At 38.5% G+C, this 27,481-nt stretch overlaps 1 protein-coding gene across 3 annotated transcripts in view; it reads left to right on the top strand.

The window, feature by feature from the left end:
* TNNI3K (TNNI3 interacting kinase) overlaps nucleotides 1–27,481 on the top strand; it is a 304,957-nt gene that overhangs the window by 258,232 nt on the left and 19,244 nt on the right. Inside the window, exon 24 of one of the 3 annotated variants that reach the window (XM_055366048.2) lies at nucleotides 10,817–10,860. The exons of 1 other annotated variant lie outside the window; for it this stretch is intronic. In XM_055366048.2, coding sequence (XP_055222023.2) covers nucleotides 10,817–10,829 — 13 coding nt within the window. In that variant the 3' untranslated portion in view covers nucleotides 10,830–10,860. Of the gene's footprint in view, nucleotides 1–7,657; nucleotides 8,553–10,816; nucleotides 10,861–27,481 lie in introns of those variants that run through there. One more of the 3 variants, XM_055365994.2, reaches the window with a different exon arrangement.

Genomic DNA, 27,481 nt, shown 5'->3' with positions numbered 1-27,481 from the left:
TTCACAGATGATAGGTTTGAGTTTTGTAATGCTTGATTTGATGGGGTTTTTGGTTGTTTGTATATTTGTTTCTAATTATTATTATTCTTTATAAATAAATTTAGAGGTGCAAAATTGTGTCAGAGATTTTCTCCACAGATAATAGGAATTCCCTAATTCCTACCAAAACCATAACTTGATAAAATCTGAGATTGAGAAAGCGCTCTTGAAGTTCTGCCTCTTTTAAAATATTTTGTGCCTCTAGATATATTTGGAAAACTAAGCATGTGGCAGTTGCTCCTCCCACAGGGTATGAAATCCCATCTTGTACATGGATTACATCATGTAAATTTAGAAATGACAAACTGATACACAACCTTTCAGATGTGAAAACCAATTAGTGTTTATGTGGGGCTGGGCTCTAAGAATAGAATGATTTGACCTAGTTAGCTGTCCAGGAGAAGAAAACCAGGGATCCAGAGTTTGGAACTGTAAAACAGATACATTTGGGATTAATTTTTCACACTACAAAAGGGTCCATCAAAGGTTTCTTTAAATAGCTTGCCTAGTGCACTTAGAATGGAATGCAGTTTATAAAAGTTGAATATAACTTACAAAATTTTAATTTACTCATAGTTTTTCTGGGTTACAACAATTGTGTAAGATGATAGCACCATGACACTGATGTTCCTAGGAAGAATGAAGAAGGGAGAGCAGCAAGGGGACTGTGTCCATTTGCTTCAGTATAGCAGATGTTTACCAGATAACAGTGGCCATGTCTCCTCCTCATCACCCCAGGTCAAATACTCCCCTCTTTCATCTACCACCTCTCTTGCACTCTTTTTTGTACTAAAACTTTCAAATATTCCCTTTTCTTCCAATCTTTCAATCCTCTCTCCATCCCTAACTTCTTGTCAACTCACCACAATCAGCAATTTCAGCACCTTGCTCATGACCACTGTAAATGTTCTCAAACATTGCTTCCTCTTTCCATGGGTCTTCTTGTTGTTTCTACAATCCCATGGCTTCAACTCACACCACATACGTGCACACACACAAACACATACACATGCACACGCACACACCTACACACACACATTCCTCCACACATGCAATTGAACCCCAGATCATTTATTCAGCCTTGACCTCTCTGCTTCCTAGCTTTTGCAACATCTTTAACTTCTCTCCTGTTCCAGCTTCCTCATGCTCTAACCCACCTACTACCATCATGATCTTTATTATGTAGAACTCCAATTCTAATTATATTATTTGCATTAAAACCTTCAATCATTCTCCATTGCCTCTAAAATTAAGTGAATTCCGGAGTCCAATTGATTCAGGAGTCCGAAATCCTCAGTGATACACGTTTTCATCATACGTTCCAGTGGTTCTAAACAGAGAGTGATACTGTCGCTCTCTCTCTTCTCAGATGCATCCTAGGCTTTTTGAACTGTGGGAGGCTTCTTTTTTGTTTGTTTGTTTGTTTGTTTTTGTATTCCCAAGGACTAAAGAGATGCTATTACCATTTAGTGAGCTGGGACCAGAATGTTGAGGTTTCTCCAATGTTTTGGGCAATCTCAAAAAACAAAAAATTATCTTACACAAAATGATAATAGCATTCTTGGAGAGGAAAACTACAGACAAACTAGAAGTTCCACTAGTTCCCATAAACACCCCATGTTTAACCTACCATCAACCTATCACTGTATCTTAACAGTTTTTTTAACCTTGACATCCCCATTATCTTGTCAAAATATTAACCAGCCTTCAGTAATTATCTCAATCAGCATAATCACTATGTCATGAAGAACTATTTTCTGGGGGCTACCCCATCTCCATTCATGCCTCACTAAAGACCACAGCACTCTGTGCCACGTTATAATTCATGTTATTTTTTCTTATGTGTCTTATTCCCTATTAGATCATAAATACGTTTAAAACAGAAATTCTCTTCTTTTTTGTTTTGTTCAGGTGCCTACAATATCTCATTTATTATTTAATTGCATGTGGTGAATATTAAATATTTTTATTTATAATAAACTAGGAAAATTATTAGTTAGGCTGTAAATACTAGGCTTTGTATTTCTGCAATTTAAGTGAGTAAAACTCTGGCATTCAGATTTTTTTGACTCTTACATTCCTGTCAAGGTCAAATATATTCTCATCCAAAAATAATGAACTACTAGATATTCCACTTCTTTTCCAGTCTCCCCCCCCCCGACTATTAGCACACTAAATGTCAATATATTTCTTTTTAATTACTAAAAGGATAGAATATAGGTGACTACGATGTGTGAGGAGAAAAGTGGCTACCACATTCATTCCGTGTGTGTTTTTTAAAAAAAATTTTAATATTTAAAACTTCTATAGCAAAAGGTAATGTTCCTTCGAAGGTGGATTTCATGTGCAGAGCGTTAATATGACACTTATTTTAGCATGAAATAAAAGCAAAACATAATATTCTGATAAATACACCAATTATTGACTCATTCATTTTATATTCTATTAATGTGAATCTTCATTAGAGAAATGAATAAATAAACAAGCAAACCAACAAAACAATGGACAGAAACATCCCAGGAATGCAGTTGTGTGCACAGTGGGTTACAAGGGACAACCAGCATGCATTTCCCTTGAACTCAGGGTCTTTACTTTTCCTGCAAATGGGACCATGTCTGATTATTTATTATGAAAGAACACTTTACCTAGAATTTTTTCCTTGGCTCAAGCAATCCTCCTGCCTGAGCCTCCTGAGTAGCTGGGACTACAGGCATGCGCCACCATGCCCAGTTAATTTTTAATTTTCATTTTTGTAGAAACAGAGTTTTACTATGTTGCCCAGGCTTGTCTCCTAAGGTTAAATGATTCAGCTTCCTAAAGTGCTGAGATTATAAATATGAGCCACTGCACCAGGCCCCACAATAACTTTTATTAAAGTATGTTGTTATAATTTTTCTATTTTATTATTAATTATTGTCAATCTCTCATTGTGCCTAATTTATAAGTTAAATTTTATCATAGGTATGTAGGTATAAGAAAATATTATATTGTATATTGGATTCAGTAATATCTCCAGTTTCAGGCATCCACTGGGGGTCTTGGAATATATCCCTGGTAGATAAGAGGGGAGGGGGCTACTACAATTTTTATAATCAGCTTGCATTTCCCACCAAAAAAATGAGATTTTGATTATAGATATTTAAGCCTATAGGTCAATATGAAAAGATCTGACATCTTTATAATATTGAGTTCCCTTTACCATGAATGTAGTACATTTTTGCATTTATTTAGATGTTCTTTAATGTCTTTTAGTAAGAGTTTACAATTTTCTCTATGGGGTTCTTATATACCTTTTGTGTGATAAATAGTTACATTCATTGTGACTGCTGAAATCGTTTGGACTAATTGCAAACATATTATTTTATTCTGTCTAGTATTTTTTCTCACCCTATCTTTCTATCTTTTTTCCTTTTCTTTGATTATTTGAATATGAGCTATATTTCTATTCTTTGGTGAGTACCCCAGAAGCTTTAATATATTATTTAAAATAACTAATTATATTTTTAGTATGTTTGTCTTATTCTTAAATGAAAGATCTTAGACCATTTTAATTAAAATCATTCTCTCCTGACCTCTATAATACCTGTTTATTTTAATTTCCAGTATTTTATCTTCATCAAGATTTTATAAATTCCATAATGATTTCTTTGTTTTATACAACTATGTTTTATTTAGGCTTACCTCATGTTTAATGTTTCATTGTTTGTTATGGTTACATTTCAAATCTTTCTTCTAGTATCATTTTTCTTTTCCATAAATGCACCTTTAAAAATTATTTAAGCCTCACTCTGTTGGAAGTAAACAAATGAAAAACACTTATTTTCCCTCTTTTTTAAGATATTTAGTAGATAGAGGATTTTAATTGTTCAGTTACTTTTTTCCCTGCACCTTCAGGGGGAAAATGCTATTCCATGTTTTACTTTCTTTGTTGCTGTTAAAATTTCATCTATGAATCTAATTGTTATTTCTTTTGTTTTTAATCTACCTTTTAAAACTGCTTTTAGAAGTCCTCTTTATCTTTGGTATCCTACAGTTTAATTACATTGTGTATAGATAGAAATTTATGTTTATTTATTTTACTTGTGATATATTATGTTTCCAGAATTTGAAAATTGACATCTTTCATAAATTCTGGATAATCCTCAGCCGTTGTCTCTTCTAATATTTCTTTATTACATCTTCTTTAGTATCTCTTTCTGGAATTCTAGTTGGATATTTTTTAAAGTTTCTCACTCTGTTTTCCCCATTTCTCAATCTCTTTTTAAAAAATATATCCCACCCTTTACTTTCTCTGTTCTGCTTTCTGGGTAATTTTTTCAGATCTGTCTTCCAGTTCACTTATTCTCTCAGAAGCTGGATTTAATGTGTTGTTTACTTTGTTCATTGCATTTCTAATTCAATTTATTTCTAATTTATAATCCAGTTCTAGAAGTTGCATGCCATTTACAATTTTACAGGAGAGTTTTAAAAAGCTGTAGACCTGCTCCATACTTTTCTTCTTTTATTTCTTCAAACGAATTTTATCTAGAGACATTAATACCTCAAGACCACCCAAAACTTCAACTTGGAGGGTTTTTTTTGTTTTGTGTTTGTTTGTTTGTTTGTTTGTTTTTTGAGACTGGCTCTGTCACCCAGGCTAGAGTGTAGTGGCACAATCTCAGTTCTCTGCAACCTCTGCCTCCTGGGTTCATGCCATTCTCCTGCCTCAGCCTCCCGAGTAGCTGGGATTACAGGCACGCACTACCACGCCTGGGTAATTTTTGTACTTTTTTAGTAGAGACGGGGTTTCACCATGTTGGTCAGGCTGGTTGTGTATTCCTGACCTCGTAATCTGTCCACCTTGGCCTCCCAAAGTGCTGGGATTACAAGCATGAGCCACCGCATCCGGCCAACTTGGAGTTTTTCATAGAACACGTGTAGTAATAATTCTGCTTTAAACTAGCTTGTATGTGGGCTGGCAGATGAGACTTCTGAGGGTTATATATATATATATATATATATATATATATATATATATATATATATCTTTTTCTCACTTTACCTGGAGCCAGGAATAATGTAAGATATTTATCCTCTGCATATCTTTATGTAGAGTGAATTTTATTTTTTCTGATTTACCTAATCTGGATGTTGCCCTTTGAAGATTTTGGCTTTATACAGGTGTTTCTTATCTGACCCTCCACGTTGCTTGGACCCATGATGTGTCTCTACCATATAATCTATTAAAATTCATGCTATAGGTCAACAAGAGTCAGTATGAGAACTTCATAGCACTTATATTTACTTGGAGTGATAATCTTAGAAAATCGTTTTCTTTTATGTTCATACCCATAGTAGATTGTAAACATCATGCAGGCATAAAATGTCTTTCCTTTTGCTGCTGTTTCTCCAGTACTTAGAACAGTGCCTGGTACATGGTAGGTGCCAAACACCTACTTGTGATGTACATGAACATAATGACTTCCCACAAACATGATGCCATTGAATTCAACAATCTTGTGAAGTATGCCTCATGGTTTCTATTTTTTAGATAAAACAGAAACTCAAATAATGTAAGCAATGCATATAACTATTTAGTAGAAAAAATGGTAGTTCATAATTTAATTTTGGCCTGTCCGGTAGTGTTTTCATTACATCATGCTATCTCTGGAGACTAAACTTTGCCAACATGTTTGCCAACACCAGAACGTTATAATGTCAAGTTTGGGCTTTGAAGAGAATCAGCAGGGAGCTATCCAGAGTACTGAACTACCTCCCACTTAAACTGCCAGATCTAGTGGAACATACTTCCCTCTGTCTATGGCCAATAGCCTTTGATTGCAGGGAAATTTCCCTTCTCACTCTAACTCTGATAGTAGCCACTTTGCCTCAGCTTATGCCTCCTGAAGAAACACTATAATCACCTGCCTGTGCTGATACAGACCCAAACTGAACACAACTCCACAGCTGCTGCCTCGTTCACAGGCGTGCCGTGGACTCCCTCTGTATCTTCTTCAAAACAGCCTCTCCCAAACAGCCTCACTCTCTGACCACATTTGTAAAAGTAGCGACAACCAATCAGAGCACATAAAAGGATGAACTTCTTCCTTCTAGGAACTTAACTGAAGTGACACTTGTGGACTAGCTTTGAGGATAGCTCTACTTCAGCATGATTTCTTTATGGAACTGAGTACACTGTAAAATTAAGCTCTCTTTTCACTTTCTCATTAAACGTACTCTCCACTGTAGTAGCCAAATGCAGTCAATGAATGAAAAAAACAACAACAATCTTTTAGCTGACATTTGTGGGCAACAATTGACTTTCTGGTGATGAAAGTCCAAGAGTTTTTCAGGGCCAGAAATGAAGAAAAAGACCACTCTTTCTCATGCATAAATACAATAGGGAATCAGCATCTTTTAGCTAATTCTACTTAGAAATAATTTTAATATTTATAAATTTAATAAAACCAAAAAGGGTCTTTGGCTTTCTAACTTATATTTTACTTATTCAAAGAATGCTGATTTGAAATATGATATCTATAGAATTTACAAAAGACTGTAGTGCTTATTGGAACGTTATATTAGTATCTAACCCTCACTTCAGCAGTGTCTTCTGAGCTTGTAGGAAGAGTTGTCTTTCTTACTCAGTGACACTGTTGACTTAAGTTCTATGGATCTTGTATGTATAATGAGGAGAACAAGATGTTGCTTGCCTAAATCTAGGGACAAGACCATTTTTTTTAGCTATCATCTCTGAGACGTAAAATTTTTATGACATGCACTTCCTGAACGTCAGTTATCAAGCTCATTAAGGGCCTGCAGTGGCAAAATATAAAAGGCAAAGGAGAGAAGCTAGAGTCTAAGCAAGTGCCACGATGCCTATCAGTTGCCTTTTATCTCTTTCTTTTTAAGCTCATAACTTCTTGAAATGCCCATAGGTCTTACTAATTAACAAAATCAGAAAATCTCCTAATGTTGTGGTGGTATGGGGCTGAAAAGGGAAATATATAACTATGCATGTTGATGTGACAGTGTGAAAGTGTTTGGTATACCTCATTGTGTTCCTGAATGCCATCTTATATAGATGGGGAAATTACAGAAAGTGGGGAGTGGTCTTTCACGAAGTTAAAACTATCTCCATGAAGATCCAAACAATAAACACAGCCATTTACTATATTTACATAACACCTCTTCACCGCATCCCTAGGTGCATACCCAGACAGCACTATGGTGAAATATACAAGCAATTCCCTTATGCACACATATACACGAAAAGTGAAAGGAGGGCTACAAATTGATTGCTAGTGCCCTCTGCATTGCATGCTTCTGGTATCTTACAAATCACCAGAACTGGACATAGTCTGTGCTGAAAGGTGATAGGGCTCTATGTTAAGAACTCCTTTTCGGCTGATGTGGACTAAAGCAACCATGTTAGCTGCTTGTTTTTAGCTGCCTTGCTCTCTAGCGCCATCTAGCAGTCAGTTGCCAAACCACGAGTGAGGCCTCCTCCAGCCCTCCTGAATGCTGTACTAAGGATAGAGGCTTGGAGACTTCACGCCGAACAAAGGTGTGCAGCCTCAAAGTTGAGAAGCATGTGAAAAATGTCAATCTTTTCCTTCACTTTTAAAACCACCCTTAGTTTGAAACAGCCTTTCTCCATGAAAAATGTAAAAGAAAGAACATCAAGCAAAATATTCTGTTCAAAAGAAGAGGTGATGAAAATGGAAAATTAATAAAAGTGAAGATATGAGAAGAGCCCTACGTGTGTAAAATTGGCACCTTTAAAAAAATTTAAGTAAGTACCTGGATTTATTGTCACACATAAAAGATTTGCATGAAAAGAGTGAGCGAGTGACATATTTAGGTTACAACACATCCACTTGAGAGAGAGAATGAGATGCAGCTCTCACCGTGGCTATTCTGATGCTGTAATTTCGTGTTCTTTTCTATCCGTCAGCGGTGCTTGTTAGCGACCTGAAATGCACTCCCTCCTAACCCAAAGGGCGAGCCAGAGTGCATTTCCCTCTTCAAGCGTTTTGTAATACTAATTAACTAATTCCCAGCCACATGAAGAGAACCTGCGAAGATTTGCCGGAGGCAAACTGCTAAATAAATGGTGACAGATTTCTCAGTTTTCAATTAGATGAAATGACATATTGGGACAACGAATGGCCTGACTTTCTAGTGATGAGAGTTCTATGAGGTTTTCATTCCTGGAAATGAAGAGAAATCCTCTCCATTCATACACAAAGCAGGGCCCGGGCCCACTCTTAAGCACATCAAAGCACACAGATCCCGCCTTTGGCAGTTGCGTGTGTGTACAACTGAAAGTAAGACTTGGTCCAAAAATGCTGCTTTTGAGACTGCTTCTGCTGTCCTGAAATATCTGACAGGACAAGCACAGGGACCAAAGAGAACAACCGGCCTAATTAAATCTATACAGGCAGCACTATGTTCTGTTCATCCTCCCTGACTCCAGCTCTGGCCTCGCCCTGCTCCCTCCTGACTCCAGTGTTTGTGTTGCGAAGCTGAATCTCTTGCTAGCATGGCAACTGTTGCTATGTTCGCAGCAATAAGAAGTGGGTGATGCTGGTGTCTCTGTAATGATTCAGATACAAGAGCAATGATTTCTAAATAGATTTCTGAAGCAGCTCTTACAATGGCTCTGAACAGTTTAACAGGTTTAATTCCTCATGGATTGTTTTTTCTTTTTTTCACCTTTAACATCTTCCATGTGGACTATATCTAAACCTCATATAATGCAAAAATGGCATCATTCTTCCTTTTGCTTACTAGTATTTGAAGCATGAATTTTCTTGTAAAAAAACACATTTAACCAGTTGTCATTTCTCATTATCTCCTTGGAACCTATGAGATGGAGTTTTTCTTGATATTTAGGTAATGGCAACTAAGGAAATCTGAAAAAATACTGGACCCAGGAAGAAAATAACTCCTGGACTAACCAAAGTGGAATGAAAATCTTCACCATTAATATTTGTGATATTAGCTGAACATTTTTTATTAATGTGCAGATGTTTTAAAGGCCTCATCTGCAAATGAGTACAAAAAATTTACTAGTGGATATATGTTTGCCACCCTGACTTCTCTTTCAAAGAGAAAGTAAAAAAATGAAATCACTTTTTGTTTTTCTGGCCTTCATCAGTCTCTTATTTGCCAGCCCAGCCAGTGTTAACTATGCCACTAAGTGTCACCAGATGCTAACACAGCCCGGGACCTAGGGGGATATGATGTAGATAATATTGCCATGTGCACTGATGGCAATACAGACCTGGCCAAAGGATAAAAAGAGAAGACACGTTACATGTTTTGATCTGTGACATAGAACAGAAATGTGTATTCGAACATAGACACTTACTATGTTCTAGACGCTATTGTGCATTTTTTGTATGCCTGTCATAGCACAGACTTATTACAACTCTTCTACAGCTAAGAGTTATTTATCAGTATTCTACAAATGAGAAACTGAAGCACAGAGAGTATAAATGGCCTGCCCAAGGCTTTGTAACTAGTAAACAGCAGGGCCAAGATTTGAGCTGAGATCAGCCTGATTCCAAAGCCCATGATCTTTTTACTACTTGCTGAGCTGCTATAGTGTGAGACAAGAGAGCTGCTCTCATACTAATCAGTTGTGTGACATGAGCAAATCCCTTTCTGCCCTGGGTTTTAGGATTATCATCTATAATGAGGCATTTGAATTGGATGCTTGCTATTCAAGGTGTGACTCACAGACCAGCAGCTCTGGCATCACCAGGAGCTTGTTAGAAATGTACAATCTCAGGCCCCACACCGGACCTGCCGAATCTGCATTTTAACAAGATTTTAACAGGCGACTTGCAAATATACAGTAACCAATCTCTGTGGACCTTTTAGCTTTAGTGTACTGTATTTAGAATGTCACCTTGCTCTTATCTCTTTCTAGATTTTTTTCCTTCTCCAAGGTTGTTTTACCACTCCCTATGAGCATTCCTAATCTCATTCTTATACTTGATGGAAAGATTCACTGTCTTCTCAGAAAAGATTTATCTATCTTAATTCATTTACCACTTTCTACTTGGTATCATGTCTCTGTTGAATAAGTTTCTTGAGGGGGAGAGCCATTCATATTAAATAATTTCATATCTGTAATACCAATTGACAAGGTTCATTAAACTAAAGAAAATATATTGAAAGGAATGTTGAACAAATTATTATCTTAATTTAGTTACAAATATTACATAGTGTGCTGATCGCAAGATCCCTGTATTATTCATTACAAATATTTCAAGGCAAGCACAATCCAAGTTCTTTAAATACAGGTCCAGGAAAATTTGCAAATAGCACACATGATGAACAGTTTTTAAATTTCTTCACCCCCCCCCATCTTTTTAACACAAAAATACATAAAGGATTCAATTAAGACCAAGTTCAATGCCAATGTCTCCTCCTCTAGGAAGTTGTCCTAAATACCCTCAACTAGTTACCCATCATGTTTGTTTTTACTATATTCTGTACAGATCCCATCAGAGAATAGAAACATTATTGTAATTACTGATGTCTTTTTATGTCAATTGCCATACACACACACATGCACACACACTTACACACAGTGTAAGCTTCTTGAAGCCAGGAACTGTGTCTTTCATTTTTGCATTCTTCATATTTATCACAATGCTTGGCATATAGTGTGATGGATATATGTGTATTGAATGAATGAATGAATGACTCAATCAATACAAATCTTTCTGGCCCCAAAGTCTCTTTTTTGCTTTAATGTACTTCTTGTTCTCCTTCACATTAGGATGGTTCGCTGACACCAACAACATGGAGATGCACAGTTCTATGGTGAGGATTTCAAAGAACTTGTTTTAGCCATGTTGGTATTCCCTACTAATATGGTACTTTAGTGTACTATGGCATGAGCTAGTCATCCAGGAACATGGGCTCTGAGACTTAAGAACTCAAGTACCTTTGAAATTACAAAGGCTGAAAATTGAAGCAGCGTTTGTATTTTTTCCTCTCTGGTTAGTCAGGTGTTCATTCAACAAACATTTGCAGAGTCCCTATATTGTGCTGGGAGTTTGCCAGGAACCAAAGATGCCGAAAAGCAAACATAGTATAATATTTCTACCTTTAAGTAGTTTGTATGGAAAATAGACCCCAAATGTATTATAACGCAATGTGATTGTATACAATGATGGGCACATGACTCTAGTGTATTCAAACACAGACGGAGGCATTACTAAGAAAAAGGAGAGGCAGGCAATGATTCCATCAGGTTAAAGGGCATGTAGATAGCTTCTTGCAAAAGGTGGCCTTGCCAAAGAGATGCAGAAATACCTAATGTAAATGATGAGTTAATGGGTGCAGCACACCAACATGGCACATGTATACATATGTAACAAACCTGCACCTTGTGCAAATGTACCCTAGAACTTAAAGTATAATAAAAATAGTAATAATAATAGCCATCATAAGTGTAACCATACTGAGTTCTTATTTTGTACCAGATAACAGGCTATGGTACTTTAAATGTGTTATCTCATTTAATCTTCATAAAAATAAAGAAGGTATGATTTTTTCAATTTCACAGATGAGAAAAAATAAAGTCTCCAAAATACAAGTGGCAAATGCCTGATGTAGGACTTAAACCTGGCCAGAGTAGTTCTAGAACTGGTGAATCTGGACACCAAACTCTACAAAAGACAGAGAGAAAAGCGTTAAAAAAATAGCCCACAGGCCAGGAGGCAGACTGCATTCAGAGGATAAGTAGCGAATCAGTCTGCCAGAGCGGTAGCATGGGAGACTGCACACGAACCGAGAAAACCAACAGCAAGCTATTGGTCAGAGCCCAACCCGGGGCATATGTCTGGTAGAAGGGAGGCTCAGGAGGAAGGGTGCTTTGCTGATAACATAAGTGGGAGTTAGTGTGCTATACTGGGAAAGAGCTTGCATCTTGAAGCCAGAGGTATGTGTTCTAATCCCACCTCTGCCTTTAAGAACAGTGTAAACTTGGGCCTCAGTAACTAAAATAGGGACCATAATATTACCTTGTCTGGTTTTTACAGGGTCTGCAGAAAATTCATATAAAACACTTAATATCATCCCTGAGAAACTTATGTTGTTTTGTTTTAAACTAAAGATAAATGTCCCTATTTCACAGTTCTACCCACGGATGGATAAACCCCTTTCTGAGGGTGAGAAATGAAAGCCTGTGTCTCTCTGAAATTCAGGATCCTTATTCAGACACTTTCTTCTTCTTTTTATCACTTATTCTCTTTGAGATAGTAGAGCACTTCTTTTTCCTCATTAAATAGCAGCTTTACCCATAAATTTCTCATAGCTTTTCCTTACTTATTTACACTACTTGATTGTCAAATTTGACAGTGTTGACCATTCCTCAGTCAAGTTGCCATTTGGAATAACTTAAAGGTTTCTGGGTGTTTTCTACCCAGCAGCTATTTATGACAATGACAGAAATCAGGAAAATGACATTTGAGGATTTCAATTTTTCTCTATAATCCCTGAAAATAAAGCGATAGTCAATTGTGAATGTGGCTGCTGAATGCTGGAGTACTACATAACAATAGAAAAGATTTAAGATGCTTGAGAACTAACAAATCTAAATTTATTGGTTTTACACAAATGGATGATTTTCATTTTATTTTAAAAATTGTCCTTTATTGTTTAGGGCAAGATAAATCATATACTCTTTTCTTCAATAATATTTTATCAGATTAACATAGAGGACAATGAATTATGAAATTATGAAATAAATAAAATTGAGGACAAAGCACCATATTAAAATGTTGATTGTTGTTTTTGTCATGTCATATATGTTAAGGAATAGAGTGTTGTGTTTGACTTTGAAAGGTACCTATGAACTGCTTTCTGGTTTTGAGTGATCTGAATTTCTTTCTTTTTTTTTTTTTTTTTTTTTTTTTTTTGAGACAGGGTCTCACTTTGTTACCCAGTACAGTTGTGCGATTATGGCTCACTGCAGCCTCAACTTCCCCAGGCTCAGGTGATTTTCCCTCCTCAGCTCCCCAAGTAGCTGGAACTACAGGCGTACGCCACTGCACTTGGCTAATTTTTGTATTTTTTGTAGAGACAGGGTTTCACCAAGTCACCCAGGCTGGTCTTGAATTCCTGAATTCAAGCAATCTGCTTGCTTTCCAAGGTGTGAGCCTATGCGCCCAGCTTGAATTTCAATGTCACAAATTTTCTGTTGCTTGTGTATTCTTTGGGTATTTTATTTCTTTTGTAAAAGGTAGACAGTTCTGAGTTTAAACATGACTTAGAGATGTTTAACTACATTTCTTACCCCCTGATTTTTACTTCCTGAGATCAGTAGTAGAGAGGGCAATCAGTTCTCACCTTTTAAAAAGATCTGAGGCCAGGCGCAGTGGCTCACGCCTGTAATCCCAGCACTTTCGGAGGCCGAGGCGGGTGGATCACGAGGTCAGGAGATCGAGACCATCCTGGCTAACATGGTGAAGCCCCGTCTCTACTAAAAATACAAAAAATATTAGCCGGGCATGGTGCCTGGCGCCTGTAGTCCAGCTACTCAGGAGGCTGAGGCAGGAGAATGGCTTGAACCCGGGAGGTGGAGCTTGCAGAGAGCCGACATCGCGCCACTGCACTCTAGCCTGGGTGACAGAGTGAGACTCCGTCTCAAAAAAGAATAAAATGAGAAAAAAATTATTGAGAGATTGTCAAATCTCTTGAATTTTTAAAAAATTATTGCTCATTAAATTAAACAGCACCTTGTCTATAATTTGTTCAAAACTACCAACTACCAGATCTATGTGTTATACTTTGTTAAATAAACTTCCATTTCTCTTTGGGAAAGACATATATAGGATCTTGAACAGTATATAAAGTTTAATTAGATATGGCTAGCATTGAAAAGTTCATGGAATTAATCAACTAACTCACAAATATATGTTGATTTCCTTCTAGGTACACAGCACTGTGTCTGCCCCTACCCAGAGAGGCCCAGTATTTTGATAGCTAGTCTTGTATTCTTGTATAAAGAGTTTTAGCAAACTGAATATGCTTTTTTTCTTTTTTGAGACGAAGTCTCACTCTTGTCCCCCAGGCTGGAGTACAATGGTGCGATCTTGGCTCATTGCAACCTCTGCCTCCCAGGTTCAAGTGATTCTCCTGCCTCAGCCTCCCAAGTAGCTGGAATTACAGGCGTCTGCCACCATGCCCAGCTAATGTTTGTATCTTTAGTAGAAACAGAGTTTCACCATGTTGGCCAGGCTAGTCTGGAACTCCTGACCTCAGGTGATCCATCCGCCTTGGCCTCCCAAAGTGCTGGGATTACAGGCGTGAGCTACCGTGCCCGGCCTATTTTTTTTTTTTTTTTTTTTCCGAGATGGAATTTTGCTCTTATTGCCCAGGCTGGAGTGCAATGGTGCGATCTCGGCTCACCACAACCTCTGCCTCCCGGGTTCAAGCAATTCTCGTGCCTCAGGCTCCCGAGTAGCTGGGACTACAGGCACACGTCACTACACCCTGCTAATTTTTGTATTTTTAGTAGAGATAGGGTTTTGCCATGTTGGCCTCGAACTCCTGGTCTCGAACTCCTGACCTCAAGTAATTCACTCTTATTTTCTTTATTTAAAGAATTAACAATATATTACTTACAGGTGGAAAACACAAATGCATGTGTCATTTTCCCTATTACGCTAGCCTCTTCACTGATCTAATTCCATTGGATATGCATTTATCTATCATTTATTAAGCAGCTCTTATGTATTGAATCATGTAATAAATATTGGACACCCAATGATTGATTAGAGATCTCTTCAGTCCTGGGGGAATTCACAGTTTAAGGGAGGAGGTCAGAGAAACACACAGGAAGATAAGTACTGAGCCATGTGTAGGAAGCCCTGTGAGCCTGGGAAGAGTCAAGGTAGGCTTCCCAAAAGCCATCCCGTTTCACTTGAGTTTGGCAGAGTTAACCAAGCAGAGAAAGGAAGAAAGAGTATACTAGGAAAGGGAAGCAACAGGGACAAAGGCAGGAAAGTGGGAACCTGCACAGTACATTTGGGAACAGCAAAGGGTTGAGTGTGGGTAGAGCAGAAGCTATAGATGAGGATCTAAAGTCAATAGAAGTAGAAATAAAAGAACATGGAGACAAGTAAGTTCAGTACCCAAGGAAAATCAGAAGGAAGAGGGCAGCTTTCCTTCATGCAGCTTCCCTTCTAGTCACTGAGACCTCAGACTCTTCTCTTCATTCAGGCAGTGAGCATGAAAAGATCTGGATGGGACTGGATATAGCAGCCACCAGTCTTTATTGAAATTGCCCTGGGGCATGACTCGAAACTGTGAGGGACCCTAAAGGGGCATGATTTCTGCAGCTGTGTTTACTGTCAGTGATTGTACAGACTCAGACATGGAGCTAGGGATAATATGGTAATCTATATGAGACATGAGTGACATAGACACAGTAGAGCTCCACCTTGAACCCAAGATTGGCCCCTAGAACTGTGCAAAACAGGCAACACTGCAGGGCGGCTCATGGCACTCAACTATTCCTGTACTGATGACATTCCTGTACTGATGACATCACCCACATGATCATCTGTTTATAAGTCTGTCTCTTTAAATGGTGAGGAAAGAGAAATAAAGGTGTAAAAATCCAGCCATCATAACAAAAACACCAAAAGAAAGAAATTAACTTACCCAAAGGTCTCACAGCTTGTAGTTTGTGAATCTCTACATTAAAAGGCGGATGATGAATCTGAGACCTACTGAGTTAACTGTCCAGCATCTCAGCCATATGCCTTATTCCTCTTTATATGCATCTCCACTCCCACACCACCCCCTCCTGGCTTCATCCTTTAGTGCCTGGAATAACGCCTGGCACATGGTAGTTACTCATCAGAAGTCCACTGAGTGAAAGAACAAACACCTACCACTGACGGGTTGCTATTTATACCATTCTGTCTTCACTGTTGGGAGCTTCATACTGTATTCTTCAAAATGGGCACCCCCTGCAGCATGCCTCACTCTACAAGGAAAACTTCTCTGTTAACAAGCCTTATGATGGGGTCACTATGTGATCACCTAAAGCTGGCCTTTTCTGTCCCTCATCCAGGTAAATGGCTCACCGTGGAAAACTATAGATGACTTTTGCCCTTTCACTCACATTCCTCTTGATAAGACACTTAAAGAGGAAAATAGTCTTGACTCTTTAAAGTTGATGCCAGTTCGGGGCTGTTAACAAAGTCAAGGGATTCTGTTGTTAGAATCAACCTAGCACACAGCTTGCTCAGTCGATACTGTTTCACTGGCCTGAGATTACAGCAGAGGTAGGTGCCTAAGATGAGGAAATGGTTGTGGAGAAAGAGTCCGAATGACCCAGAGGCCCACGTGTGCTTTCCTAGTTCGTTTATTCAGCTGATATTTATTGAGAAATTATACTGGGATGTGGAAATTTACTGAGTCCCCATCCTTTCATTATTTTAATCCAGTGCACTAGGTGTTCTTATCAGAGTGAGTCCATGAAATGTTGGGGATGCAGGGGCACTGGTAGTAGGAGTTGAGAACCCGACGATGACTGTCTTTGCAATGTTCCCTCAGAAGAAAGGGTTTGTGCAGAAGGCACATCCCACTTCAGACTCCTGCACATCTGCAGAGAACTTTGCATTCTCACTGCAAGAGGAGTTCCTCTTCCTTTCATTTTTCTTCTCTTTGTCTTCCTTTTTTTCTCTATGCCAAACCTAAGCAAATCTGCTTCATCCAGAGGCAGCTGGTGCTACTATGTGGGAGTGTTAAATGTTTAACATCTTGTCACTTGCGTAACTGATGGAGTCATCCTTTTTGTTTCAGAGTTTCATGTTTAGGGGTTGAAAAGCTAGATTGATGAGCATTACCAGAGAGAAATATTTTTTGGAAAGTAAGTGAAGCTGATGACACATTACTTTACAGTTTAGTGAAATTCAGCAAATCTAATTCTATTATCCTGTCAAAGTTTCACAAAAAGGAGACCTGAAAGCATATTTTAGATGAATCTTTAAAGATTTCAAGAAGCCACAACCGCATCTGCAAAGCTCAGATGCATCTGGTGCTGACAGACCTTTGTTTTTCTATAGACTAAGGGGAGTAAATAATCTTCCAAAAACTAATTAAGTAAAGTTATCTTTGGTTGTACAGTGCCTGCCTCTCTCTCCCTTGAAAAGGTTGTCAGCCAGTAAACGATAACTGCGTTTTTCAATTCAAAGGCTATTCGAAGTTTGCATAGCCAAATTTACCCAGGCACACCAAAATAGAAGCTTCCTTTATGAATCATAGAGTCTTGTAATGCAGATTTTATAGAGCATTTAAAGCCAGATCATTTATGTCCTTGTTTATTTTCACAATCAAGTATAAGATACGGTCTAATAAATACATTCTGACCAAAATGCTAGGAGCAATTGTTTTGAAGCGTTTTCACACAATTCTATGTATTTGTCAGAGGCTTACAAGCTGACAAGCTGACAAGCTGAAAGCGCTTTGTGATGTTTTGGCAATTTGTGTGATTGTGTATACACTTGCACAGAAGTTTCTTATCGAGAGGAAGCATTTAAGTAAAAAGGGGAGCGTTAATGAAAAGGTCCATTTTAATAGAAATTGCTATGTTGTTCTCTACTATCTAACAATTATTCACTTAAGAAGAAAAGTCTTGATAGAATTTATTGAGAACCTACTATGTACTAGTACACATATTATTAATATAATATTCCCAATTATTTGCTAGGTAGATATTATCTCCATTTTGAAGATGGGAAAACTGGTCAAAACAGGAAACATCTCCTGAGATAGTAAGGGGGGAAGCTGGGATTGACTCCAGTCTATCTAAACCCAAAGCCATGTGTGCTCTTTTTAGGACAGCATAAAAATTCTGTTTGGAACTCATGATAAAAAACAAGATCAAGATTGTGGTAAAAATGTGAAGAGGTATCATGGGTTGAATTGTATCCCCCAAAAAGATATGTTGAAGTCTCAGACCCTGGTACCTCAAAATGTGACCCTATTTGGAAACAGGGTTGTTGCAGATGTGAGAAGTTCATAGGAGTTTATACTGGAGTAGGGTGGGCCCTTAATTCAAGATGACTTGTGTCTTTATAAGAAGAGCACAAAGACACACAGAAGAATGGCATGTGAAGATGATGGAGGCAGGGACTGAAGTGCTCTACCTAGAAGCCAAGGAATATAAGGATTGTAGCCCTCACCAGAAACTAGGACACGGGCACAGAATTTTCCTCAGAATATTCCTTCAGAAAGAACCAACCTTGCCAACACCTTGACTCTGGACTTTTAACCTGCATAACAGTGAAAGAATACATTTCTGTTGTTTGAAGCCTTCAGGTGTTTGGAACTTTCTTATGGCAGCCCTAGGAAATGAATACAGAGGATGACATAACTTCATAGAGCTTAGGAAGAAAACAAACTCCAGACTGAATGTTAGGTCAGTGCCCTTCCTGAGGGTCATAGTCATGTTATTTTTCCTTCATCATTTAGGACTATGCGGAAAACCCACACCTAACCCAGTATGAGACTTGAAAGACTTTTTTGGTGCTTTGTCAGAAAATAAATATATGGTTAACCAAAGTTAAGGTGAAATTCTAACGTTTTATCATGCCAGTACATATAGAAATGATACTAGGAAAGGGTGTGCTATTCGACTGAAGTTTCTCTGATGGTTGCTGTTGGCAACCAGTTTTACAAGAGGCACAAGTCTAATTAGGGCAGAAGTCAGGAAGAGATTGCAAGTAATTGAGGTCAGACATAACTCAGGGTGGGCAGGTGGCTGACATCCGATGTAGTCAAACTAAGGGGATCATGGTTTGAGGTGGGCAGACACAACAGGTGAGGGATGGAGACTGAACACTGATGGAAATAACTAAAAGCTGAATCTGGCAATGACATTCAAGTAGGTCAAAAAATAAGTATGATAAAAGCTAAGGGAAATCTGAGGTTTTTCTCTTCAGAAGCCTAGTCTTCCTAAATTGGCTATTTCTTTAGACTGGAGATCATTAGTTATTAAAAGGACTATACTTACACCTGCCAACCTAATGCCTCATAGAGCCAGTTTACCTCCTGGCTGCCTTCAAGGTTCTGATGTCTGACTCAGTTGAGAAGAAGGGACTTGCCTTTGCAGAAAATGTAAATGGAGAGAGTAGTACTGATGTCTTTAGGAGCCTCACTAGAGGGGAAGGAAAGGACAGTCAACTTACTGGTGAAGCCATCTTCTGTGGATCTTTGAGTTGGAACTAGGCTGAGAATGTAGGTCTGAAGTGCAAATCATCCATGTTTTTATTGATAATAACTTTGGTATTTCAAAATTTTTAAAAATATGGTCATTTATTTCTGTTCTGAAATTTCCCATTAGCCAGGAAAAAAATTTTTGACTAATGTTGAAGACTACTCAATGAATGTTGCTATCCATTTGTTTGTTCACTCATCTGCTCAATCACTATTTACTTGGATGGGGAAGGGATTCATAATTTCTAGATATGTTGCTAAATGATGAAAATAAAGGAAAAAATAAGACATGGTTTCTGACTTAAGATGAGAATAGTTGAGTCAGGAAGGCAATATCAAATCCGTACAATACAAGGCATGAGGTGTCACAGTAAAGAGATGAAGTCCTTTTACTGTGGGGCTTAGTATGTGAGAAAAACTGTGAGAAAGAAGTTCATTGTGTGTAGAGCCTGCCTATATGAGGCAGGGAGCAATAGAGGATGAGGCTGGAGAAATAGACCCAGGCCTGCTGCTTGAGACCTGGACCGTGGGACCTTGCTACTATGGGCCATGGGACCTCAACAGTAAGTGGCATGGTCAGCCACGTTTAAAAAGAAGGACATTTCCACAGCTTGGTTGAGGATGGCTTGTATATTCCCCATCACTAATTCCAGCATTATTTCTCCAGTAGTAATAATGAATGTGCCCTCATATAGCCACATTTCCCCAACCCTTATTATAACAAGTTAAGGCAGCTTACTTCTGGGACTTTTCAGTGTTGGAATATTCTACACAGATGAAATGCCCTTATTGCCAGTTCACAAAAATGATATCAACAATTGTTAACTACATGATAGACAGTATTTTCTCCAGCAACCTCTCTACAGAAGTGTAAAAGAAATATTTACAGCCATGCTCCCATGAGCATCATTATGAGAAAACACTGATAGCAATTCAAAAAAATAAAAACAGAGACAATTCTTGTCCCCAGCTCTGTTGATGGGGATTATTTAATTCAGCTTTTCCCCCACCCCTATTTTGGTAGATGCTGTTCATTATTATGTATTACACAAATCATTCTCAACACCTGTGGGCACTTTCTATATGCAACATATCTTGTAGGGGTAACTCTTTAAAAAAAAAAGGTTAATAACATTAATCCCATTTTACAGATGGGGACAAAAGACAACTGGTTTATTATATTCTGTCAGGTCAGATAGTAAATCAATGCCTCATTAACGTTCATTAGAATTTTCACTCCATCCAATTTCAAACTAAGCCTCTTCTTCCCTAAGGAATTTAATTAGTATCAAAAATTTTCTGGCATTAGCTCCTCACTGATTCATATGTCAAACCTTCAAACACTTACTTGAGCAAGGTACTGTGCTGGTGGTACCAGGCTGGACAGGAAACAGTAAATGGGTCAACTGAGCCAGCATGTAGAAAGCATTTATAATCAGAACAGGAGTAGCCTTCAATAATAATTGTTAGTAATAATGGTATTTATGGAGAGCTCCATATGTGTGGGCTGTGTGCTAAGCATTATATATAATCTGCTATGTCCAACTCACAGTGGCAACCTCAATTAGGTTCTATTTCATTGATGAGGAAGCTGAGGCTTAGAAAGTGTCTTGTGTAAAGAGCACGACTGGTAAACACAAAAAGGATTTGAAACTAAGACATCTTAGTTCATGGTCTCAATCACAAAGCCAGTGGCTCTCAAAATTGAAAATGCATCAGAATCACCTGGAAGATTTTTTAAGGCACAAATTGCTGGGCCCACTACCAGAGTTTCTGATTCAGCAGGTGTGATGTAGAGTGAAACATTTGAATTTCTAACCAGTTCCCAGGGGAGGCTGATGTCCCAGGCATCACACTTTGAGAACCACTGCTCTAGCTAGTACTTAAAGTAACAATCTTTGACTGTGGTCGGCATACAGTGGGAAGTCATTCAAAGTTTTTGAGCAAGCGATGACCTCGCCAGAACAGCACTTTTAGGAGATTAATAGGGCAGCCGTGTGCAGGTTACTAGAGGACAGATGGTGGACCAGGAGGTTCCCAGGTAAGTCAAGAAGAAGCAAAGAAATGATAATAGATGTTGAGAAATATTGGCCCAGTGGAGTAGATGGAGAGGGTTTGCTGATCAATGGAGGAAAAAAGAGTTGTCAGATGTGACAGTCTGCTTTTCAGTCTGGATGGCTAGAAGAATTATTAGGTCATTAATAGAAATTGAAAGGAGTTCTTCTTTTATATTTATTTTCATCTCCTATTTCCACATAGCGTCTTACTCTTCACTCCTTTGATTGTTTTTATTTATGAGATTTCCACAGCATTTTCCTTCTTCTTCTTTACCTAAAGGGACCAATGTATCTAAAGGGCAGTTATAGACTCTTGGTTGCTTCTGAGATGCTGTTCTTACCTCAAGGATCTCTGATTCTCCCACCTCAATATGCCTTCTTTTTAGGGTGGCTCTATGGCTCCCACTGCTTACAGATCTCAGTGGATTCTACTAATCGTGACGAAGCTTATGGTTCCCGTGTTTCACCTGATGCCTGTCTGGGGAGCACACTGTCAGTGCAGAGGCTTCATAATCCATTGCTAATAGTGTTTTCAAAACAATATCTGCTTTTTAAGCTCAAAATTATTATATTAGTGTTTTGAACACATATTTTGCTTTTATATAATTTATTTCCATAAGTAAAGGGTGTGTTTTTAAAACAACATTTACAAATATGGATTAAGGAGTACTTAGTCTTCAATTTAAAACAAATTACCTTACTTTAAAAGTGTAATTTTTGAATTGGTTTTTAAACTAAAATCATAAGAAAGCCAGAATAGAGATAAAAACTTCTAAGAATCTTTTTTATAAAGTAAATAGTCTTACAAAATAACCCCACAGAATATATCTTTAAAAGAAAATTACATTTTATACATGAAATTTTTCTAATGTGAGGACAAGTACCTATAATGAAGATATGTTATAGTCAAGCCAAAGCTTTAAGTTTATAATGTGTGTCATTCAGAGGTGAAGGGAAGATTGAATAGTCCACAGGGTCCATGTGGCAGTGTGGGTGTCCTATCTGTGGGAGCACAGATCCACCTTCTCTGCTCTGGATGCCCTGACTGGACAGCATGTTCTTACAGCTATTTCTCCTTTGGACACTGCCATTTTCTCTGTGTGATCTTGCCCAAGCTCATTTGTATATTTAATTTTTTATTTCCATAGGTTTTTGGGGAACAGGTGGTATTTGGTTACATGAGTAAGTTCTTTAACGGTGATTTGTGAGATTTTGGAGCACCCATCACCTGAGCAGTATATGCTGAACCCAATTTGTAGTCTTTTATCCCTTACCCCCTTTCCACCCTTTCCCCCTGAGTCCACAAAGTCCATAGTGTCATTCTTATGCATGTGCATCTCATATACCTTGATTATAAATGATAATTCAATTTTTCAAAAAATTGACTCAACTAGAATCTTGAGTGTGAAATTTTAAGATATGGCGTTTAAATACACGTACAGAATTGAAGTGACCTCGCTTCCGACTTTTCTGAAGAATTTGAGACTACCTCGCGTGAGTTCCACCACCTTTCTTCCTCAGCCCCTCCAGTCTCTCTGTGACTCCGTGGATTCTCCTCTCTTCTCCTTGGATGGAGAAATCGACCTTCTCATTTCTGAGGCCCATCCATCCATCTATTTCCCTGTTATCTCTTCTGCCTCTGGCTCTTTTTCCCTCAGTCCTTGCTTGTCTCTTTTGACCTTTTCCTTCCTCCCTTTCCAAAATTTTTGGCAAAACACCAAAATTTTTGTCTCACAACTTCAAAAAAAAAATGGGAAAAATCAATCCTTCTTTAAATATTAACTGTATGGTCTGCTTCCATTTTTAAGACACTGAGAACAAAAGAGAAGGAAGGGAGGCCTGGGGCATATTATGTGGTATTTGGGACTTGGTCTATGTGGCGGTGATAAAGAAAACAGTCCCCTTTGAGTTGCAACATGTGGGTTGCAGCTGGGGTGGGTGTAACAGGGCTAAGAAGCCCCTTATGAAATTGAGACCTGGAAGGTACATATGGAGCTGGCTTATCTTGGGGAGGATTGCTTGGAGCTTTAATTTGCACAGTTGTGAATAGTGGTGACATGGGAGCAGAGGTGAAGGGAAGATTGAATAGTCCACAGGGTCCCTGTGGCAGTGTAGGGGTCCTATCTGTGGGAGCACAGATCCACCTTCTCTGCTCTGGTTGCCCTGACTGGACAGAGTGTTCTTACAGCTATTTCTCCTTTGGGCAACAGCTTCAACTTCAGAATATTTTTAGATAATGTCCTCTCTCCATCACCATAGAAGTTTGTAGAGCTGAAATTAGGATATATTTGGAGGTTGTGTATTGTAGTTATAAGGAGCATGTGCTCCCAGTAGGACTGGCTGGGTTCACATTGTGGCACTTCCATTTTCTCTGCGCGATCTTGCCCAAGCTCATTAACTTCTTTCTAGTTGCTCTTTGCTTCCTAATCTATAAAACAGGCATAATAATGATACTTACTTCATGGTTATTATGAGGATTAAATGAAACAAACTATGTAAGTCACTTAAAACAATACCTGGCACATAGTTACTGTTCAATAAATGTTAATTATTTTATGAAATATGTATTCTAATGCAATAAATCCTTACCTTATCTCTCTCACACACACACATACATGTAAATGCATTACGTATGTGTGTATGTGTATATATATATATATACACCTATATATACATATATGCAGTCAAAATTAAATGATACTATTTCCATAAAGCCTTTTTCTGCCTTCCTTTATTTAGCAAATGATTGGTAAAGACGCACTATATTCCTAGCATGGAGGTCATGGTGATCAGCAAGACAGCCCCAGTCGCTATTCTCGCAGAGTTGGTGAACAAGCCATTTCAGCAAAGCGTGATAAATTTATGATAAGAAGGGCACAGGGTCTCATAAATGAATACATGAATGAATAAATGGGTGAGTGAATGTTTCTTGCTATTTCTACTGAAATGTTAAGTGTTTTGATCCCTGAGAATAAGTCAGAATTTCTTTAAAGCCTGTGCTGGTCTATTCATAATGCCATTTCTGCTATGAATCATAACTACTCAAAAGCCCAGAGTGATTCTGGGGCTGCATCCAACTGTTGTTAATCTTCTAAACAGGTAACTGAGATCCAGGTAGAGTTAAAAAAAATTCAGATGAGGGAGATATATCAACATCCCTCCAATGATAGATGACAGACAGTAATTACTATCTGCCTTATCACTTTTCCAATGCTCTCATGCTGATTCGCTGGCCAGGGATTGTTCTTTTTTAAAAAAAAATCTGGTTCAGGCACTATTGGAAACTTAATATAGCAGGTGAAGCATTCAGGCCCTTGATGAATCAGGGCCAGACACAAATACAAGGCTATAGACTCAGGGGCTTCAAAGAGAGACATTTAGGACAGATCTGCTCTTGGAGCTGCTGCTTGTACTTGCTAAGAGCCAGAATCCAAAGGATGCAGCTGCTGCAAATGCGCATAAATAAAGGCAGTGAGTTCCTAGCATTCCTATGGGAACCTGCAGCAGCTCAGATTACCCGTTCCCTAGACAGGATTTCCTTTCAGCTTGGTGTCTCATATTATAAGGTAGACCAAGGAGTACACTTCCAGAATGGTGCTTGGGGAATATTTGTAGTACGAGTTGCATGACTAATTCTCCCCACACAGTATAGAAGACCTACTCCTGAGGGTATTATACATTTAAAAAGTAGCATGAAAACGAGAGAATCTGTCTTTTTCCTGCATATTCCCAAAATGTAAGTAGCTGTTTTTCTGGTCCCTAAGGTGTGTGTGTGTGTGTGTGTGAGAGCGAGAGAGAGAGAAAGAGAAAGAGATAAATGCCCCAGGAAGCAATCCCAGAATAACATGATTCATTTTCTGATTGGAATATTGATCATTTGATTCAAATCTGGATTAAAACTGGTGTATTTCTTAGGTTGAAAATCTGTAGTCTTTTTACCTTAGCCCCTGGCTTTAGTGGAAACTTTACCTGTAGAAGGAATTCAAGATTAAACTGTGAACACATAAAATCCAGCACTGCGTGATCCAAAGCTTCAGTAGGTTCATGATCAGAAGCCTACACTTCTAACTCCAAGCCCAACTGCCCACTGGAAATTGAAGAATCCAAATTACTAATGAGAGGGGAAACCCCACGCATTCACTACAGCAGATCACAAGGTTTCTGTAATACAGCCAGGTTGTGGAGCAGAAAAACAGTGAGCCTCAGTATAGGTTCTGTCTGATTCCTCTCTTCCCTCTTACAGGCCAGGTGACCTGAGGCAAGTTGCCTGACCAATTTGCCCTCAGTTTCTTCAAGAACACAATATATATAATAATACCGATACCACACAGTTGCTGGGAAGATTAAATAAGGAGTTGTATGTGAAATAAATTTTCTAACACCTATGATTTCAAAAAACACATCTATAGACATTATCTCACTTGATACCTCATAATGGATTTCTAAAGACATGTATCATCAAATTTTGAGCATGATATTTGTGTTTTTCTATACACATATCTAAGAGAACAAGCAATTTTTTTTCCTTTATTGTGTGTGTGTATTCAAACATACTTGGCTGATGTATAAGATTTTTCTTTTTTTTAATTTTCTTTTGAAATGCCCAAAAGCAACAACAAGAAAGAGAGAAACAGAAACAGACTCACTTAAAAAAAAAAAAGGCCTCAAAGTTATAGGCTCTGCCTGGCCGTTAGCTGCTTATAGTAATTTCGGTGAATATTTAGACTTCAGCTCTGCCCTCTTCATGAGTCTAGCTTTGCAGAGGTTGAGCTCCTATTGTATGCCAGGCCCTGACAGTTGGCAGTGTCTGGTCTGGTATGTAGTAGGTGATCAATACCTATTTGTTGGTAATTGCTAATACAACTTTTGAGGTTTTCTTTGGTCTTGGGGAAACAGTGCCCTGTGGCATGTGGTTTTCTTTTTTTTTAATTATACTTAAGTTCTGGGATACATGTGCAGAACGTGCAGGTTTGTTACATAGGTATACATGTGCCATGGTGGTTTGCTGCACCCATTAATCTATCATCTACATTAAGCATTTCTCCTAATGCTATCCCTCCTCTTTCCCCCCACCCCCGACAGGCCCCAGTGTGTGATATTCCACTCCCTGTGCCCATATGGAGAACAAGGCAATTCCATCAAGCCACAATTCCAAAGGCATGAGTGAATGTGGAGTTGTTGCTTTCACCAAAAATTGTTTTTGCAAAGCATTGGCATTTGTCAAGAGCCTAACTGTGGCCAGCCACAGACACAATCCAGTAGTATTTGTGGCAGTGCCCACAAAGGCTCCAGTGAATTCTTCTTTGTGAAAAGTCTTCAAAACACAGAGTAACCATGTAGCAATTACCATCAGAAGTATTTAGAGGCATTCTGAAGAGTCTGTTGGGAATTTTAACAGCCTGATCTCTGCCCCATTCAGATGGTTATGGAAACATGCAAAGTGAGTAGCTCTGTGGGCCTGCCAGAAACAGAGGGGGCTTGGCCCATTAGATAGCAAAGTGCAAGTCTTCTGCACCTGACACTGTGCGGACTCCAGGGCTGCTGTGGAGTTTCACTGGCTGTGGCCACAGCTGGAGTATGTAGGGCCAACTGGTGACTAACTGTGGAATCTCCACACAACTTCTCCCTATTAAAAAATTGCACAGGAAAATGCATTAGGAAAAGATCACATAAATCTCTTCTGGAATGATGCTCATAAAAGATTTGTCATTTTTCTTGGTTCTAAGAGCAATGGGCATACTTTAATCTAATGTATTCGTTCACTTAGCAAATATCCAAAGCTTTTACTTTTAGGGTCTGGAGATACAGCAGCAGATAAAACACAGAAAATAATCTCTTCCCTCATGGAGGTTTTATTCTAATGTGAGAAGAGTGACAGGCAACTTTTTAAAAAAGTAAAAAAAAAAAAAAGAAAAAGAAAGGAAGTAAAGGGGCCGCATCATGAAGGGGGACAGGCCACTGGTAGGACTTGGAGATTTACTATGATTGAGATGCGTGCCACTGCAGGGGTTTGGGCAGAGAGGTAACATCATTAGGATTGTTTCTAAAAGGATTGCTCTGGCTGAGGTACTTTGGGGCTGGAAAGAGAGGTAGCCAATTAATTTGCTTTTTTATACCTACTTTCTATGCATTCAATTATATAGTAAGTA

Source organism: Gorilla gorilla, chromosome 1 (genome assembly GCF_029281585.2).
Source record: "Gorilla gorilla gorilla isolate KB3781 chromosome 1, NHGRI_mGorGor1-v2.1_pri, whole genome shotgun sequence".
Taxonomy (NCBI): Eukaryota; Metazoa; Chordata; class Mammalia; order Primates; family Hominidae; genus Gorilla; species Gorilla gorilla.
The sequence above is the reverse complement of the archived record's forward strand: the minus strand, read 5'-3'. Positions and strand labels throughout refer to the sequence as shown.